At 53.7% G+C, this 18,999-nt stretch overlaps 5 protein-coding genes across 5 annotated transcripts; 3 read left to right on the top strand and 2 right to left on the bottom strand.

The window, feature by feature from the left end:
• Window positions 1–1,578: 1,578 nt before the first annotated feature.
• CGCA056_v004600 (putative RNA-binding protein) lies at window positions 1,579–3,790 on the top strand (the record flags this gene model as incomplete). The annotated part of the gene is made up of 4 exons (XM_037319855.1): window positions 1,579–1,737; window positions 1,838–1,895; window positions 2,013–2,719; window positions 2,864–3,790. The coding sequence occupies 4 exons, from the start codon at window positions 1,579–1,581 to the stop codon at window positions 3,788–3,790; spliced, it is 1,851 nt and encodes a 616-aa protein (XP_037181055.1).
• A 1,613-nt stretch (window positions 3,791–5,403) lies between these two features.
• Window positions 5,404–6,978, bottom strand: HAT2 (Histone acetyltransferase type B subunit 2; the record flags this gene model as incomplete). Its single annotated transcript, XM_037319854.1, has 6 exons — window positions 5,404–5,578; window positions 5,629–6,114; window positions 6,169–6,684; window positions 6,736–6,787; window positions 6,840–6,893; window positions 6,945–6,978. The coding sequence occupies 6 exons, from the start codon at window positions 6,976–6,978 to the stop codon at window positions 5,404–5,406; spliced, it is 1,317 nt and encodes a 438-aa protein (XP_037182367.1).
• A 1,049-nt stretch (window positions 6,979–8,027) lies between these two features.
• On the top strand, window positions 8,028–12,396 carry exo2 (5'-3' exoribonuclease 1; the record flags this gene model as incomplete). The annotated part of the gene is made up of 4 exons (XM_037319853.1): window positions 8,028–8,032; window positions 8,098–8,191; window positions 8,250–9,846; window positions 9,899–12,396. 4 exons carry the CDS (start codon window positions 8,028–8,030, stop codon window positions 12,394–12,396), a joined length of 4,194 nt encoding a protein of 1,397 aa, XP_037182368.1.
• A 383-nt stretch (window positions 12,397–12,779) lies between these two features.
• Window positions 12,780–13,521, bottom strand: SPC3 (Signal peptidase complex subunit SPC3; the record flags this gene model as incomplete). Its single annotated transcript, XM_037319852.1, has 2 exons — window positions 12,780–13,011; window positions 13,070–13,521. 2 exons carry the CDS (start codon window positions 13,519–13,521, stop codon window positions 12,780–12,782), a joined length of 684 nt encoding a protein of 227 aa, XP_037182371.1.
• Window positions 13,522–14,825: 1,304 nt separating this feature from the next.
• Window positions 14,826–18,958, top strand: ulp2 (Ubiquitin-like-specific protease 2; the record flags this gene model as incomplete). The annotated part of the gene is made up of 7 exons (XM_037319851.1): window positions 14,826–14,917; window positions 15,011–15,154; window positions 15,211–15,270; window positions 15,328–15,364; window positions 15,414–16,275; window positions 16,399–16,513; window positions 16,567–18,958. 7 exons carry the CDS (start codon window positions 14,826–14,828, stop codon window positions 18,956–18,958), a joined length of 3,702 nt encoding a protein of 1,233 aa, XP_037182372.1.
• Between the last annotated feature and the right edge of the window lie 41 nt (window positions 18,959–18,999).

Here is an 18,999-nt window from a genome sequence, read left to right as displayed (position 1 = left end):
GACACGGCAGCTGACAATTCAACATGTTTCGTGGTGCCCCAGGTTAGGTCTACTCGAGAGCATCCAAGAGAAAAACGGAAGGCTCTGCAATGGCGAGGCGAGCAATTGAATTGTTCCGGTAAAGGGGGAAGAGAACAATCCATCCAGGCAGCACTGATTCATCATCATGTATGCAAGCTATGGCCATAGACAGAGCTGATTGACCGCATACATTACATTCAACGAGCAGTTGAAAGCAAGTTGGAACAAGGCAGCTGGGTTACTTACCGCATGTACCGAATACATGTCTGGATATTCATCCAAGCAGCACCGAGGCCGCCAACCTCGTTTGGTAGAGCTCCTGATCCCCTGTTTAGCTTACTGCTTTCAGTCAGTCTTGGTTTACTTTCCTCGGTTCACTTATTGAGAGAGACCGAAAGAGAGATTGACGCCCAACTGGCCGCCATGGCATTTTCCTGTTCAGCTTCAGGCCTCAGAGAAATGAAGGAGACAGATAAACAGCGGGCAATTATTCAGCTTCCCGGTCGCAGTTGCGTCCGAATACCCACCGGCCAGCCTCATGTCAAGTATCTTTCTACCTACCCAAACCCACGTTTCCTACTGTGTGCACGCGTTGCCGTCTGCCAATTGTTTCAATGAAAGAGACCCCCATTGTACTTTGCCTGGGCTCTAACGTCAGAGGTAGGTGTCTTGTCTATGTTACTGGTGCATTTAGAGGTCCCCTGTCCACTGCGCCGACCAGACAGCAAAGGTGCTCACTCACTGAGTGGATGGACGTTGAGAGAGTTGCAATTCCCAGTTCCAGGGCGCGCGCGCGTGGCAGGGAAGCGGGACGTCCCTGTAGGTTCGTAGTTAAGTACCTATCTTGGGTGGTTGTTACCTTAGTCCCGGGAGGTGAGGTACCTAGAGGTACACTCTCGGTTGGCTGGTCCTAAAAATGACGGCGGCGACTCCCACCACCAGCTCCTCCATAGGACCACCTGCACCACAGAGACCAACGTAAGGAAGGCGGCACCCGGACACGGTACGCTAAAAGTGTACAGCGGATTCTATGAGGTGCCCGGTAGGCGCAGAGGTACCTTGACCTGACCGACGGAGCAGGTTCCCACGTCCCACGCCAACACCAATGCCAATTTTCTTCTCCTGTGTCGACTTCTTGTTCTCTGCTCTCCCATCACCTTTCCCTCTCTTTTCGCTTCCTCCTCCTTCCCCCCTACCGATCCTCCCACCTCTTCCCCGAGCTGCGAGGAAAAAAGGTACGACGACACGAGGACTGGTCAATTCTGTCCTCGTCTCCTTTTCTCCGTTGCTTGCTTGTAGCCGCAACTTCCGCCTCACTTTTGCTGCTGCAGCTTGCTTTGCTCGGCACCTCTCCTGAAGCAAGCTTGCCGGGAACCACTTCCGTCCCCTCCCCGAACATCCGTCGTTTGTTCGAGTCGTAACGCTGCAGCAACCCTCTCTGCCAGTCGGTCAGCAGCTGTTCGAACCCATCGACGAGTCTTCCTCCAGACATCAACAGACCCATTATTCTTATTGTGCTGCTTTCACCGGTAGCGCTACTGTCGCCAATCGCCCAAAATGTCTGGCCCTCCCGCTGGCAACCAGCTCAACATTGATCGCTATGTTGTGATCCACGTCGCGACCACCTGCGATGAGCATGGTGTCTACGTCACCAAGGACTCTGCCGAGGTCATTGAGCTGGGATGGATTCTGCTTGACGCAAAGTCTCTCGAGGAGGTGAGCTTCTTCTGCCTGCCCCGTCTTGTCTCAAGAAGGCCTCCACCTTCACCCGCTGCCACCGTCACTGAATCTTTGACTAACCCTCAATGTCTTCCAGATCACCCGCGAGAGCGTTCTTGTCAAACCCATCAACACTCCGATTACACCGTTGTGCAGTAAGTAGTTGCACGAGGCTTGAGACCTTATCTTATTTCCGTCACGCCATACAACGCCCCGTTCCTGCAGCGGTGACGACAAGTTGAAAATTCTCCAGCTAACATTTGCGTCTTTAGCGAGCTTGACGACCCTCACCTGGGAACATGTGCGCAACGCGGGAACCTTCCGAGACGCCATCAACCGATTTGACACGTTTGCGAACGAGCACTTGACCTCCCAAAATCTCGATTTCGTCTTCGTCACCCTCGACGCCTGGGATCTTCGCGTCCAGTTGCCCCGAGAAGCCCGAGACAAGGCCGTCGTTCTGCCTCCATACCTCCAGCACTCCCGCACTTTTGATCTGCGGACTGAGTACCAGCGATGGCAGCAACACCACCCCGAATCGCTGCCCTTTGGGCCCTCGATGCTGTCCAATATCTGTGCCGCCTTGGAGGTGGAGCCGGTCCAGTCCAGTGCTCCAATCAAGCACAACTTGCCCTTCCACCTCCAGGCTCTGGCCCCTGCCTCTCCTCGCCGTGCCATGGAGGAGGCCGTCACCTTGGCCCGCGTCCTTCGAGGCTTGATTCGCAAGTCGCAGCCTTCCCACGAGCACCCCGATGTCCTGACTCGGCCCATGGACGCGCGCGCCGACGTGCGTGCTTTCCTGTCTGAGCGCAGCAAGGTCCTCCACATGTCTGGTCTTCCTCATGATACTACTCAATCCGAGCTCGAGAGCTGGTTCACCCAGTTTGGCGGTCGTCCTATTGCGTTCTGGACCCTTCGCACCCCTGAGCAGCACAAGCCTACCGGCAGTGGTTTCGCCGTCTTCTCTTCCCACGAGGAGGTGAGTTCAATTATTCATTTTTGCGCATGACAAATCGAAGGATCGCAATTGCGCATTCACATTGTCGCCAATTGGGCTTTTCTGAGCAGAAGACAACGCTCCCCAGCAGCCGAGTATTTTTGATCAATGCTGACTTCTGACCAGGCCGCTGAGAGTCTGTGCATGAACGGTCGCGCTCTTAACGAGAAGGCGATCGAAGTGTCACCGTCTTCCAGCCGTGTTTTGGACCGCGCCGCTGAGATCCTGACGCCCTTCCCGCCTAGCAAGAACCGCCCCCGCCCCGGCGACTGGACCTGCCCCTCGTGTGGCTTCTCCAACTTCCAGCGACGCACTGCTTGCTTCCGCTGCTCCTTCCCCGCCGTCAGCGCTGGTCCTACCGGCGACATGGGCTACGGCTACGGCTACGGACCACCGGCCATGATGCCTCCTCCCCAGCACCACCATGGACACATGGGTCACGGCGGCGGTCGCATGGGCGGCAGCGGTGTCGTCCCCTTCCGTGCTGGTGATTGGAAGTGCGGCAACGAAGTTTGCGGATATCACAACTTTGCTAAGAACGTTTGCTGTCTGCGTTGCGGTGCCAGCCGTGCTGGTGCCGCTGTTGTCGCCGATTCTGGTGGTTACCCCTCCCCCATGGATCCCCCTTCCAACTACAGCATGAGCCAGGGCTCCATGAGCGGCACTCCTGGACCCGGACCGTTTGCTTCGGCCGGCGGTGGTTTTGCTTCTGGTGGCGGCTACGGTGGTCAGCACTTTGGCGGCCCCCCCAGCACTTTTGCCCTTCCCTCAGGCATTGGTGGCGGCGCCGCTCCCTACCCCTCTCTCAACACTCACTTTGGACCGGCTCCTGGCTCTCACTCTGCCGGCCCTTTCGATAGCCGGGCCGCGGAGGCGGCTTTCCAGTCCGCTTCCAATGGCCCTGCGTCTGCCGGCCCCTCGAACAACTTCTACTCTCAGAACGAGAACGATCCGTTTGCGTTCCTCTCCAGCGGAATTGGAGGGCTTTCCGTGAGCGGCGGAGACGCCCGTCAGAACGGAGGAGCCGCGCCGCCGAGCAAGTCTCCTGCGTAAACTACACAACTGGATTTTGATAATCGAGATGAGCCAAAGTTTGCTACATTAGCTGGCTTGGAACGTTTTCAGCATGTGACTTACTGATGCGGATTACGCTTCGGAAACAAGACGAACATAGATCATTTGTCCTTATGGCAATCAATCACCTTCTGGATTTCAACCTGCGTTATTGGACGGGGGCGGGCAGGCATCGGATTTGGAAGATTAGGACGGGGTGTTGGTTGTCGGTATACCAAGGGACGTGGGAAAAAAGTTTGCAAAGGCTGGAAAGACAAAAAGAGTGTTACACTACCGGACGGGCTGTTGGAACTGCTTTCTCGCTGACAAGCGTCAGAAGCTATGGATTGTTTTACGGCCTCACCTTGATGGACGTTGCGGTTGTTGCTCGGTCGGATTTTGGGCGGTCCAAAGGGAGTGCATAGCGATGGGAGTAAGTAGTAAAAGGTATACCTGTCTGGCCTTCATCGTGTGCGAAGAAGTTGTCTATTTCCAATCATTTTCGTTTTCCTCTTTATCCGTCGTCTCTCCCTCTCTAAGTACAGTTGTCGTTTGAATTGTTATATTTATGCTGTCTTTCCGCAACATTCTTTCTTTTTTCCGAAAACAAAAACAAAACCACAAAATTCTCCATCTTGCTCATCACTCTCCTCCCTCTCTCAACTCCCTCTTTCTCCTTGGAAAAAAAGATTGGTTTGGCTTGGCATTTCAAACATCACACCCCTTCCTTCCGCATTCGACATGGTTTTCTCTATACGGGTTGGATGGGCGGCAGCGTTGTGGGAGTCGGGGAGTGAAACAGGGTCCAGGGCAGGTTGGCTGGCTTTTGGCTTATATTCCTCTTTTTTATTCTTTCCTTTGCCATTTTTTCTCTCAAATAATTATCAGAGTCTCCGTCGGCATCTCTTTTCGAAATGCAAATAAAAGCTTCTTCCCAGCATACTTGAGGTTATGTTCCTTCCTTTGGAGCCCCCGTTTCCCTCAGTGAGTGTATGTATGTATGTATGTGTCTGTATTCGTCTCAGGGGAGGTTATTGGTGGCAGTGACGGTGACGGTTGTTGCGCGTGCATTCGCCGGATGACGGGGTTGCTATTGTTTGTTTGTGTATGTATGTATGCATTGACTGCATTCTGAGGTTTTCAACATTCTGACTACTGCCCTGGCGCTCTAATGCTTGGACTCGTCGATAGTCCCGAACCCCTGCGTGTGACGTATCTGTTTGTTCGTTCTTTTGTCCAACCATCACCGTGATTGGAACTGAGATGTCTGCCCCTGGAAATGAGTGTTCCTGGCATGTATGGTTTGGCAATAGGTATGGGCCCTGAGTCTGCTGTTCCAACAATGTCCTTCATTTGTCACAGGGGAGTTGCGTCGCCTTCTGATCGTAGGTTCCCACGAGGTATAACCTTTGCGCCAAGTTGGGGCCACACGTGTCACGGACACAGGTTTGAAGTGAGAAACAATGCAGCTGATTGGGAATCTGAATACATCTCCGTAGACGCCGGAACAAAAATGGAACCCTGGATTTATCACCGTTTTGAACCCCCTCCCAATGTGATTCTCGGCCAAATGGTTGCTATTACGCTTAAGTATGTTTGAGACTCCACCTTGCCTATCGGTCGATCTCGTCGAGAGGCAGGTCGCCGTCGTCCTTGCCGACGATGGAGTCGGCGACCTTCCAGATCTGGAGCAGGTTGTCCTCTGCGGCACTGCAGACGAGCCAGGGCTCGTTGGGGTTCCAGCTGAAGTCTGCGAGGTGGTTGGTGTGACCACCGTGCATGAACAGGCTGCGATCATGTTAGCTATTAGATTATGAGTAGGCAGTGAGAGAACATACAGCTCCGGGGGCCCATCCTCCTGGTCGTCCGGCATCTGCTCCTCTCCGACGCGGGACAGATCCCAGAAGATGACACGTCTGTCGTAGCTACCGGAGCCGAGGATACCGGCCTCTTGAGGGTGCCATGAGAGCGAAGTGACCGCATCGTTGTGACCCTCCAGGGTGTGAACCTTCTCCTTGACATTGCGCAAATCCCAGATGCCCAAGGTCTTGTCAGCCGAGGCCGTCGCGACGAGGACTTCTGACGTGGGGTTGAAGGCGAGGGCGTTGATCGCATCCAGGTGACCGCGCTTAGCGACCACGGCAGCACGATCCGTCTGCTTCTGGCGCACGTCGATAATTTGCATCGTCAAGTCGTCCGAGACGGTTCCGATGAAGTTCTTGGCAATCGGGTGGTATTGGACATCGTTGACGATCTGGGTGTGGTGTGTGTATCTGCTCTGGGGCTTCAAAGTGTGGCTACCGCTTTGCAGCTGTTTGAGGTCCCTATGAGTTCTTCATTAGTCTCATTCACGTATCATGGCGAAAGCAGCGACATACCAAAGGCAAACGGTGGTGTCCTCACTACCAGAAGCCAGGCAGCCCGTTTCATGAGGGTTCCAGCTCAGGCCAAATCCTTCCTGCTTATGGCCAATGAGTTCGACCTGAGCGTTGACCTTGCCGTCAGGCTGCAGGCTGTGCTTCGTGCGATCAAAAACCAAGACCTTGCCATCGACACAGAGTGTCGCAATGATGTCGGGGTTCTGAGGCTGGTAGCGCGCCTTGTTGATCTCGCCAGGGTGATCAATCTTTTGCACGATGCTGAACTCAACTGCCGAAGACTCTCCATTCGACGACTTTGCATGCCCTCCAATCTCACCGGTCTCCTCATTGTAGTCGGCCGGGTTCGGGGTTGCGGACTTGGGGATCTTGACTTCGGCGATCTGGACGTGGTTGGGCAGTCCTTCGGATGTGTGGGTGCCGAGAAGCAGTCTGTGGATGCGGTAGTTCTTGTCTTCAGGCTCCTTCACATCGGGGAACCATTGTGTCGTGAGGGTAGGCCACTCAAGGGCGGTGCTGCACACAGTGTCAGCTGGGGTAAATCGGAAGTCGGAAGGCTCTTCGTACCTGAGAATCATGTCGTAGAGAAAGGGGCTGTTCTTCTTCCAGGTCTTGTATTCTGAGGACGTCGTCAGCGATATTTCGAAGAACATGTTCAATGAAATGCTTACCCTCATTGATGAGACGCTGCTCCTGGTCCTCATCCTCCTCACGATCCATTTCGACTGGTCAAGGGTCAGAAGCTGATGCGCTCCAAGCTGGTTTGCGAAGCTTACCGTCATGGTCGTCAACGACTTGAGCGGGCGCCATTGTGTATGCGTTCGTGAATGAAAAGATCGATCTCCTCAGCTAGGTAGTCAATGGATTCCTCGGTTGTTGCGTGCGCGGGGATTGCGATTGTGCTGAGATAACCGGGCGTCAGGTCGGAAAGTTCTTCGCCAGCGTAAACGATGGTGGAGGAGGTTGACGCGAGATGGCCCGGGGAAGCAACGCGCAGCGCGTAGATTGAATTTTAGTTGCAGCAGCAGGAGCAGGCCGGCCCGCGTAAGGGACGGACAGGCGCGCCCCGGCGCACCTGAAGGCTCGAGCTGTGACGCCTGCCACGCTAAATCGTAAGCGGCATGGCGGGAGCCAGAAGCATTCTCCCCACATTTTGTGCTCCGAACTGAGGCTGCCCAGCCTCACCCTGGGAGGTCCATCCGCCACAGCTGGCGGGGTCCTGAGGTGTGGCTCAGGCAAAAAAGCGTTAAGGCCTAAAGGTGTCCTGTAGAGTCATACCGGTTCAGGGCCACATGCAGTGATGACTTGATGGCGAAACCCCTGTGGCCACTAGTGCTACAGTGTTGTCCTGTGAGGTGAGGTGGTTATCCCACCTGGCCCCGCCACCGCCCGACAGCTGGGCACGGAAGTTCCTGCATCATCCACCAATCCATATCGATTGCGCCCATATCAACCTGGAGGCGTCAGGTCCATTCGTCCAGCTTCACCTACCTCACCTTCACCTGCGCAACCCGACTTTCCCATCCCTTCCGCCCTCACACAGCTCGACAGCCGAGTTCCCTGTTCACCTGGCAGAATCGCAAACGCCTCGGTCTTACAATAGCCAGGAGTTTAATATTCTTTCACTTGTTCATTTTTCTTTTCCTGTTCCAAAGTCGCAACTAGCTTGCGACTGATTCACTTGGACTCCTGCGTCAGGACTCCCCTCGTGTCTGGAGAGAAAACATCGGTCGCTTTCAGCGCTGAGACGGATAGAGACTGCGGCATTGTCTCTGCGAATTATTTTCATCAATCAAAACTTCATCAACTTCATCATCACTAGCCGCGCTTAACTCAAGCGCGCACATCATCGCCACATCATGGGGTTGGTCCTACTTCTCGTCCTGCTCTGGCGCATTAGCTCAGCTCTGCTCACCACCTTGTGTACAGTGTTCCCAAGTTCTTCAGATGGCTCTCGGAGCGTTATCCGGCCATCTCTCAGCTAATTGCTGAGAATCGCATTCCCGAGTTCGACTGTCTTTACGTCCGTCTACCCCACCACCTTGCCATCGTCGAGTACGATTAGCTGACAATTTCGGTAGCTGGATATGAACGGAATCATCCACAATTGCACGCACAAGGACACGGGCGAGGATACCACCTTCCGACTAAGCGAGGAGGAGATGTTCATACGCATCTTTAACTACATTGAGCACTTGTTTGGGAAGATTAAGCCGAAGCAGCTCTTCTTCATGGCTATTGACGGTGTCGCACCGAGAGCCAAGATGAACCAGCAGCGCGCCCGTCGTTTCCGAACCGCTCTCGACGCCGAGAAAGCCCGTGACAAGGCTATCAGCGAGGGTGTTGAGATGCCCAAGGAGCCTCCCTTCGACAGCAACTGCATTACCCCCGGCACCGAATTCATGGCGAAGCTTACCCAACAACTCAAGTATTTTGTCAACAAGAAGGTCTCCGAAGACGCCGACTGGCAGGGCTGTGAGATCGTTCTGTCTGGTCACGAGGTGCCCGGTGAGGGAGAGCACAAGATCATGGAGTACATCAGAAACGCCAAGGCGCAGCCTGAATATGACCCCAACGTCCGTCACTGCTTGTACGGACTCGATGCCGACCTCATCATGTTGGGTCTTCTCAGCCACGACCCTCACTTTTGTCTTCTTCGAGAGGAGGTCACTTTCGGCCGCCACAACAAAAACAAGGCCAGAGAACTGGAGCACCAGAACTTTTACTTGATGCACCTCTGCATAGTCCGCGAGTATCTCGAGTTGGAGTTCCAGGAGCTTCAAGAACCTGGGAAACTTGGCTTTCCCTTCGACTTGGAGCGAGTCATCGACGATTTCATTCTCATGGCTTTCTTCGTCGGAAACGATTTCCTTCCCAATCTTCCACGTCTGCATATCAACGAAGGTGCACTCGCTGCCATGTTCCGTATCTACAAGGATATTCTCCCCAAGGGAGATGGCTATATCAACGAAGGAGGTATCATTAACCTTCCGCGTCTTCAAAAGCTTTTGGAGGAACTTGGAAAGGACGAGATTGAGTCTTTCGAGAACGATGCTAGCAACGAGAAGTGGTTCCAGTCCAAGAGGTCCGCCGAACCGAACGGCGTCGACAACAAGAAGTCCAAGGCCAAGGGTCTTGTGCTGACGTCTTCTCAGAGAGACTTGTGGAAGCAAAAGATTCGTCCCTATGTCAACAAACCATCATCTGAGCCGCTTGATCTGGGTACCAGTTTGAACGCTGCGGACCGCAAGTTTGTCCAAGATCTTGCTGATACCCTTCATATTGAGTGGAGCACCAAGGAGGACGATGATGGCCATCGTCACCTTCTTTTGTCTTTCCCCGAAGGTGCCGTTGAGAGCCTCAATGATGAAGAGGAAGAGGGAACACTGGCTCTCTACCGGGTTGTTCGAAACTACGACAAGGCTCTGGTTGTGGACATCACTCCGGAGGATGCCCAGCGTCACTACCAAGAACTCTACGACACCAAGTATCAAGCCTGGAAGACGAAGTACTACTTGGAGAAGTTCCCTGAATGGCCGCAGGAGTCTTACGACAAGGAGCTTGTCAAGCTTTGCGAAAACTACGTCCAGGGTCTCCAATGGGTCTTGCACTACTACTATCACGGAATCGCCTCATGGCCCTGGTTTTACCAATACCATTACTCCCCCTTGACTTCTGGTAAGTGAAAATCAAATCTGCCAAGAAAGAACAAGACTAAGTATCAATATAGATGTTGTGAAGGGTCTCGGAGCGGACCTGAAGTTCACCCTGGGTCAACCGTTCAGACCATACGAGCAGCTGATGGGTGTCTTGCCTGACCGAAGCAAGACTATCGTTCCTGAAGTCTACTGGGATCTCATGACGAATCCCAACTCCCCCATCTATGACTTCTACCCCCGAGACTTTGAGCTCGACATGAACGGAAAGAAGATGGAATGGGAAGCCATTGTGAAAATTCCCTTCATCGACGAGAAGCGTCTTCTTAGTGCCATGGCGACAAAGAATGATCAACTCAGCCAGCAGGAGAAGTCGAGAAACGGCTTCGGTGTTGCTCTCAAGTTCACGTATAACCCCGAGGTTGCGTACACCTACCCGTCATCTCTTGTTGGCGTGTTCCCTGAGATCAGCCCCTGCCATTGCATCGAGAACATTTTTGAACTGCCGAACACCGAAGGATTGAACTTCCGCAAGGGTCTTGTTGAGGGCGCCAAAATCAACATCGATGCCCTGGCAGGATTCCCTACGCTGCACAACCTCCCCTACACAGCGATGTTAGTTGAGCACTACGGTGTCAATGTTTTCCAAGCAGACAGCAAGAACCCCAGCATGATCATTACCCTCACTGATTCAGAAATGAGAACGAAGGCTGAAGTGGCCAAGGCCAAGCTTGGAAAGCGTTGCTTCGTTGGTTATCCTTTCTTGCAGGAAGCGAAGATCGTGAAGGTCTCCGACGAGCTCTTCGACTATGAGCTTGATGGACGCGATGGTTCCGTGATTACACGTCATCACGGCGATAGGGAGATCAGGGAATGGTCCAAAGAAGCCGCGTATATCGAGAATTGGCACGCAAAACGTCTCGGGTTCACCATTGGCACCGTCGAGTCCCTTGTCCAAGTTCACATGCTCAAGGGCTTGATCAAGACCGAGGAGGGTGCTCTGATCAAGGAGTACGCTGAGAATCCCAGCATGAGGAGCATCTACGCGTCCCAGACAATTGTCGACGAGGTCGTAAACGAGGATGAACGTTTCATTGAGAAGGCTGCCGTCCCCATTGAAGAAGAGTACCCAGTCGGTACTCAGGCTTTCTTCTTGGGCGAATTCCAATACGGACGAGCTCTCGAGGTCACTGGGCATGCTAACAACAAGGCGAACATCAGAGTCTTGGCCCTCAAGAACAAAGAGCCAGACTTCGCAAAGCCGATCATTCAAGATATGAAGCGCCAGAACCGGTACACTCCATCGTATGCCGTTGCCAAGATGCTGAATCTTCATCCCTTGATTCTGAGCAAAATCTTGTCATCCTATCAGATCAACACGGTTGGCGGTCTCAGAGTCAACCTGGGACTTAACCTCAAGTTCGATGCGAAGAAGCAGAAGGTCTTGGGCTACTCCCAGAAATCAGACTCTGGATGGGAGTTTAGTAACGCTGCCATTGAACTTTTGGCCAGATACATTGCTGCTTTCCCCGACTTCTTCGCAGCCATCCAGCAGAACCCCCAGTCAAGCGATGTCAGCGACACTGATCTCTGGAAGGATCCCAAGGTTGCCGCTGCGCGCGTGAAGGAGATTGGTGCCTGGTTGAAGTCAGCTCAGACGAGCAAGTTTGAGAGGGTTCCTTTGGATGCCGAGCAACTGGATTCTGTCGTGGTGATGCGTCTTGCTGAGGAGGGTGCGAACGTTTTCACCAACTCCCATGAGGTTGAGGTGAAGAACATGAAGGGCGTCCCGCGGTCAGCCATCATGAAGCCCAGCGACGCCGAGCTCTTCCTGAGCAATCAGAGATTTGCGCTCGGCGACCGCGTCAGCTTTCTGTCCTCTTCTGGCAAGGTGCCCTTGGGAAGTCGCGGAACAGTCGTTGGCTTGAGCCGCACCGCCAATCATGTACTCCTTGATGTCGTCTGGGATTTGACTTTCATGAGCGGTACGACACTGGGTGACAGATGCCCGCCTTTCCGCGGTATGACTGTCTACTCTTCGTCAGTACTCAACACTACACACAAGCAAGTTGTTTCTGGTTCAAAGGCCGGAAACCTGCGCCGGCCGGCACCTCCTGTATCTTCATCGCTCACCACTGGTGCAGCTGGTGTTGTTCAGTACAAGGATGCCCCTGCTCCTGGGCCCCTCGCAGGTGGTTGGCGCGGTGCTGTTAATGGCAGCCCCGGCCACTCTGGTCGCGGTCGCGGCGGTGCGCCCAACTTGCTGCACAGCAACCTGGTCTACCGTCCTGCCAATGGTGCGGGAGAGGGTCATGAAGTCAATGGTCATGGTCATCGCGGTGGAGGAAACCCGAACGGCAGAGGCCGCGGCCGTGGACGTGGTGGACCTGTCCAACACCCTGGACACTCAGGACTCCATGAGACGCCGCAGCAACCGATGTATTCCAACGTCCCCCCACCTCCTGCCAACCTTGATGCTAGAGGCAGAGGACGCGGACGTGGACGTGGCGGAAGGGGTAGGGGCGGTCCTCGCAGCCGTGGTGGCAATGGATCCGGAGCGCCGGAATCTTAGGACGTCCATCGAATCTCCCGAGACAAGTCCCGCTGCCGAAAACGCCGGCCCAAGGCGACATCATTTTCTGATAGAAGGTGTTGGTCTCTAAAAGAAGGCACATGGATAGAACGAAGACAGGCATGATACGGCGTATAGGCATAAAAGGTGATGTCCTCCAGCGACGGTTGGTTACCTCCAAGTTGCCGAGATGTTGGCTGTAGCGATGTGGAAGAGGGTAGCATTATGTACAACAGCCAGTTCACAAGATCAATGCATCCTGCAACATTGTGTTGCGACCAACACTATTGTCACGTCATGATAAATGAACTTAAGACAGGCACGATTTGATGAGTGAAAAGGAAAAAACCATTTAGAATACGTGATATCTGCAGCCGCTCCTCTTATGGCTTCTTCTCCTTGACCTTCAGAGCAGGAAGCTTGAAAGCCTTGCTAACACCACCCTTGAGCGCCTTCCAGTATCCGAGGTCCTGGTTTTGGTTCCACGTCAAGATGCCGACCCAGGGTTGAACGTTGTAGTGAAGCTTCAAAACGACCTTGTCGGCTTCGGCGATCTTGCCCGAGGGGTGGGTGATTTGGTACTTGGGCTTCTGGTTCTTGATCTTGAGCTTGCCACTGTACGTTTGTTAGCATGCGCTCTCTGGTTGAAGTAGCTCCGAAGCAGTGTACTTACCGGCTGGGGTCGATGCTCTTGCCCTCGGCGCTCTTCTTCAGCTTGCGCATGGCAGCAGGGCCAATGTTGGCGAGGTGGTCGGAGCTAGGGGCGGTGATGATCTGGTCCCAAATGACGGCCTGGTTGGTCACGTTGACGCCGGGGATGGCGTTCTTCTTAGAGTTGTCGGGCCATTCCGCAGTCACGTAGACGAAGACCTGCTTGGTGTTCCAGGTGAAGAGGTCCGAGAGGTCGGCGTCGAGGGAGAACTTGATGATGGCGTACTCCTCCTTCTTACTGCTGTAGTAATGGGGGCGGCCCTTGACGACCTGGACGTTCGTGGTCTTGATCTCGCCGGAAGAGGGCGCGCGCGGGGTGATGAGGTCCGTCGCGGCGATGAAGGCGGCGACGAAGAAGGCTACTGTTGTGAAGAAGCCAAATGCGTTCTGGGCGCGGGTTATGGTGTTGTACATTTTGGGAGGGATCGGGGCCGGCTGGGGCGCGGCGATCGTAGGGAAGGGCGGGCTGGTGTTTAGCTGTGTTGCATGAAGGAGAAGAGTGTGAGATTTGGTTTTGCCCGCAACTACAAACTCCTTCTTAGGCCACGTTTTGCGGAAGCTTCAGCCTTGCGGAGACATGTGGCTTCAGCGGGTGTGGTCTGCGCCAGGGACCTATTGGCTGCAAAGCTATCAGCGCAAGGTTGAAGACCTGAGCTAATGGAAGTGACCTGTAAGCTTGGGTACGTACCGAGGTGGAAAGGTAAGAGCCGAACCGGTGGTGCGAACTGTGGATCCTAGTTCTCCAGTGGATCCTTGCCGGCACCCGGGGAAGCTCGATGCCAGCAGATGTCTCGTTCGAATGTGAGTTGAAGGTTGGTCTTGACATTCTTGAGCGAGCAAGTGTTGCGTAGAATGCAAGGCTTGTCAGCGACGCACCTTTTTTTCTTTCTCGCAAAAGGACTCCTGCCATTTTTGCTTCGTCACTTTGAGGTGATCGTGTCAAGAGAAGAAGGGCTGAAGCAGATCCATTTGCAGGCTCCCTTGTCAATCCATCTGTCCATCCCCCACGCATCTCATTTGACTTCTCCAAGAGGCTTTTCTTTCGTTTGGCCCTTTCCCCTCTCTTCTCGAGTGTGGGCTGCCGTGAAAGAATCAGACGCTCAACTACATCTCAAGAGATTCGCATGACTTCCTGTTTGACCCTCTCATCTAGTCTTCTGCTTCTATCCTGCCCATTCTGCTGCAACTAGCTGCCTTTGCACATCAAGCATGTTTTCACATCTTGGACAATCCACTTCGACTAGCAGCAGCCTTCACTCTCACCTCCCAAATGCCACACTTCTGGCAACAACCTACCGTGGCATCTGTAGAAAAGGCAACCATGGCCCAGGCAAGAGACCGTGGCAGAGAAGTCAGTCTGAAAACGATCGTTCATATTGTTGCCGGTCATCTAATCTCATGCCTTCGAAGCCAAGCGACTAGAATGAGAGAAGGAGTGGGTGGACTGTCTGCAAGTGGCAAGTGCCTTCGCAGCGGGTGACGCGCCCGACGCTCTGGTTTAATTGAGTGGAACCTGCCAAACCTGCCCGTTATCGCCAGCACAGGCCTGCTACAAGGCTACCTGCCTACCAATCCGCTGTAGCCAGCGCGTGTCAGCGGACCCCTCGCCCTGTTAGCTGTACATGTGGCACCCTTCCACCTCAAAATTTCGACCCGAGTTGCAAGGCAAACCGCACCTTTTTGTCTGCGCAGACCCCACTACTAACCGACTTTCGTGAATGAAGAAGGAGCACAGAACGACACCGCCTGCCGACCACGCACCTTCTTATCCCAATACCTCGCCGCATTCCTGCGATGAAACGTCTCAAAAGTACGCAGTTCCTCACTCCTTGTCGTCCACGCCAACCTCAAATGCCCGCTCGCATTCCTTACCAGTTACCGGCACGAGACTGACCTTCCCCAGAGCCCTAGAGGAGCTAGGTCGAGAAAAGCCCGCGCATGAGGCAGAGGAAGAGAACGGATCCCAAGGCGGAGGCAAGACGTGCGGCAAGGACGGTGTCGCCGGGTCCACTATCAGGCGGAGAGCTGTGAGGAGGAACACCATCACGTATGCGTTTGCGCCAGACAGGTTCTCCGGGTTCACCACTGACAAACGGGTTGCAGAGCCGAGCAGCTACGAGAACGATACCGAGATCCCGAGAACCATTCGTTCCCTGTATACGGGTACACTACGACTTCATGCGCCGCCATAGACCATGTCACTAACCATGGCTCTTGTAGGAATCCAAAGGACGGAGTTCCCATTTCAGACCCAATGGTAAGGTCCACGGGCGGAAGAAAGACGAGCCTAGCTAATGCTAGGATAGAGTGCGAAGAGCAACAGATTGAAGGGGCTCTTAAGTGGTTCTTTTGCCCCTAAGAAAACCTTCGACCCGGGAACTGGGGGTCAGAACAAGAGGCCAAGCTACTCTACGACGACAAACAACGAACCCCCTAGGTCTGCGAAGCGCCAGAAGACGAAAGATGAACCCTCATCCGCCGCCGCGTACACACACTCAACGTTCGCTCCTCCTCCTTCTCCATCGCCAGCCCGGTCGATCAGGTCCTCGTCGGCTGTAGATTTGACGAAACCTGACGTCGACGCTGCTAGCAACCGTTCGACTCAGCAGCCAGCTTTCCAGGTCGAAGAATACCGCACTGTGCAGAGGAACAATAGCGTTCCAAGGAAAAACACCCGAACACGGAAAAGGTCGGCCAACAAGTCGCCCGCCTCCAAGGTTCAACCGTTGGACATCGACGGCGAGGAGGACGAGATCTCACAGGATATGCCGGCAGTGAAGAAGCGAAATGTCGGCAAGATGGTACCTTTCAAGATGACACCTCTTAAGGGGTCACGGGATGCCTCAGAAGGAATTTCGGACAGCGACCTCCATAAAATCGACGAACTCGCCTCCGAAGCTGGTTCTGCCAAGAAGCGCCAGGTTTTCGACGTTGACCCTATTTCGGACGATGAGAAGCCGTCGCCGACGATGTCTGAAAGCCGCCTCGCCAAGGCCGACATGTCCCGTGTTGAATTCAAGAAGCAGAAGCCCGACGCGGTAATTTTCAAGCTGAAACGAGCTGTCTCTGGCAAACATATACTCGTCGTCGATGAGTTATCTCCTGAAGAACAGCCACACCTCCAGGTTCTAGATGACAAGAAACATCTTATCGCATGCAGACGCAACGGTAAACGGCATCTCAGTTTTCATTGGATTGACGTGAAATTGAATTTCTGTTCAAAGATTCGCTATACGGCAACCGCGACCCAGTTAGCAAGCATTTCCAGATGTGCATCTGAGGACGCTCCAGGCTTCCTAGTGTTGGAATTTGCCGCGAATAATGATGCCCTTCGATTTGGAAATTGGGTTGAGGAGACAGCTGGAGGACTGCGTAACATCAAACTATTGTGTGAACCAGAAGACAGGTGAGTTGAACTACACACTCTAGCCCAAGGTGCTTCACTAACACTAAGCTTAGCCAACACCTTCAGAAGGTCTTTGACAAGCAATGGGAAAACGCCGTGAAGTACAAACCAGCACCTTGGACTCCAAAGCCAGACGACATCAAATATCTTGAGTCGAAGCAAGCAAGCAAGGACGGCGAAATTCAGAAGTCTACCCCGCGAACCAGCTCTCGTCCAAATTCCGCTCACCAAGATGCATCATACCAACCCGGCAAGCCGCTCAGAAGTAGTATGAACACGGGCGATCCTGCGTCTACACCCAGCAAAACCCCAAGAACGTCTTCTTTCTTCACACTTGCTGGTGAGAAAGATGCCAAAGCCGAGCCCCGACGGACTCGAGACTTGACGCAAAGACAGACTAGAAATGCGGCTGCCCGACGTACAACTGAGCCAAAGCCAAGCATTTTGGCACCGCGGTCGCCTAGTCCAGTACTGTGGACGGAGGAAAATAAAGAATGGAAAAAGATTTGGGACGACGACAAGCCACTCCTTTACCCAGAATTCGGCAAACACAAAGCGACTGTCATCAGAGATGATATTTTCAGACTTGACGAGGGCCAATTCATGAACGACAATCTCATCTGGTTCTACATGAAGTATCTCCAGGTCAAACTCGAAAAGGAGAATAAGCAGACCCACGACAGGATATATTTCATGAACACCTACTTCTACCCGAAGCTCACAGAAAAGTCGGGCCGAGGGATCAACTATGAAGGCGTCAGATCATGGACGACGAAAGTCGATCTTTTCTCTTACGATTATATCGTCGTTCCCGTCAATGAACAAGCGCATTGGTACCTCGCCATCATTTGTCACCCGTCCAAACTTATCAAAGCCCAAGAGGTGCAGGAGGTTGATAAAGAACCGCCCCAGGTTGCACAGAAAGAGGCTTTAGTCTCTGCGGTCGGCGAACAGGTGGAGCATATGAGTTTAGACGATCCTGCGACTGAAAATCAGGACACGGTCGTGCTCGTTGAACCAAAAGCCTCGCCTGTCAAGTCGCAGTTGCCCCGGAAAAGTACAGGGGCTCTACCTCGCAAGAAGGACCCCTCTGAGGCCAGAGTCATCACTCTGGATTCGCTCGGTGTTGGACACTCAGCGACTTGCGGAAACTTGAAAGAATATCTTGTCCGTGAAGCCAAAGACAAGAAAGATCTGGAAATCGAGGCTCCGGGCCAATTTGGCATGACTGCGAAGAACATCCCGGAGCAACTCGATCATGCAAGCTGCGGTGCTTTTCTGCTGGGCTACTTGCGAGAATTCTTGAAGGCTCCGGATGACACCGTTGGTCGCATTGTGCGCAAGGAGGAAATGAATTGGGATATCACGTCTATCGCAATGCGAAGCGAGTTGCGCAGCATTATTATCGAGCAACGAGAAGAACAAAACCGACGTTTCGCTCTGCTTGCTGCAGAAAAGAAGGCCAAGCGCAAAACACCAAAGGCACCCATTTCGAGCAAGTCATCGGAGGAGCCAAGTGGCGTGCCCTCGACACCAAGGACTCCCGTCTCAGCTGGAGACGCGCCCAAGAAGCCGTCTTCTACTATCAAAGGGTCCCCTGCGACCCCTTCGATCCCTTCGATCCCTTCAATGGATGGCAGCAGCTCTCCCGTCAAGACGGAAACCAATGGCGAAGCACCACCTGTGCACGATAGTGTACCTCAAGAGCCATCTGGGTCTGAAGTCGGCATAGCCAAGACCGCGGAAGAGCTGCAGCCTGTCGCATCGAAAATTTCTGAACGGCCGAAAACGCCGCCCAGGTCTGAGCCGCCCGCAAAGGTCAATCCTTCCCCAACTCAGCAGAGAACGAGCCCTCGCTTCAACAAAGGCAAAACGAATGGTCAAGTTGACAAGGTGCAAACCACCGACGAGGCTCCTGCTGCTTCGCCTTCGGCAACCTCGAAGGCGGAGTCAGCCCAAAAACGACTGAGGAAACCAGGGTTTAGTCCGGCAGAGGAGATCATGAACCAGATATCATCACCGTCCAAGACTCATCCCATGCCTATCCGCACTGAGCGGCGTGCTTCTAGGCCCACCGAAAAAAGTCCGACTCCAACCCAGCAGCTTCTAAGTGAATCGCAGGATTCGCCGTCCAAAAAAACACCAGTACAGAATCTCACCCACACGGCCGAACGCCCAAGCACGCACAAAGACCGATCAACGCCGAAACAGAAGCATCTCCAAACCCTCACGCAGGCGCCCACACTAACGAGCCCCTATTTCGCGCCTCCTGTCAAGTCGCCGCCTTCAGCGACTAAGCCTAGACAACTGAGTATCGAGGAAATACCTCAACCCATATCGACTCAACCCATACCTAGCATTGAGGATGAGGGGCTTTACCACAAGTCACCCGGCAACAGTGGTTTCAAGTCCAGCCAGACTGTGACTGTAGACCTCACCGACTAGGGCGTGCTTCAAGATACGCATGATGATGAATTTAGCGAGGA

Source organism: Colletotrichum aenigma (genome assembly GCF_013390185.1).
Source record: "Colletotrichum aenigma strain Cg56 chromosome Unknown KSG_Cg56_contig03, whole genome shotgun sequence".
Lineage (NCBI taxonomy): Eukaryota > Fungi > Ascomycota > Sordariomycetes > Glomerellales > Glomerellaceae > Colletotrichum > Colletotrichum aenigma.
The sequence above is the reverse complement of the archived record's forward strand: the minus strand, read 5'-3'. Positions and strand labels throughout refer to the sequence as shown.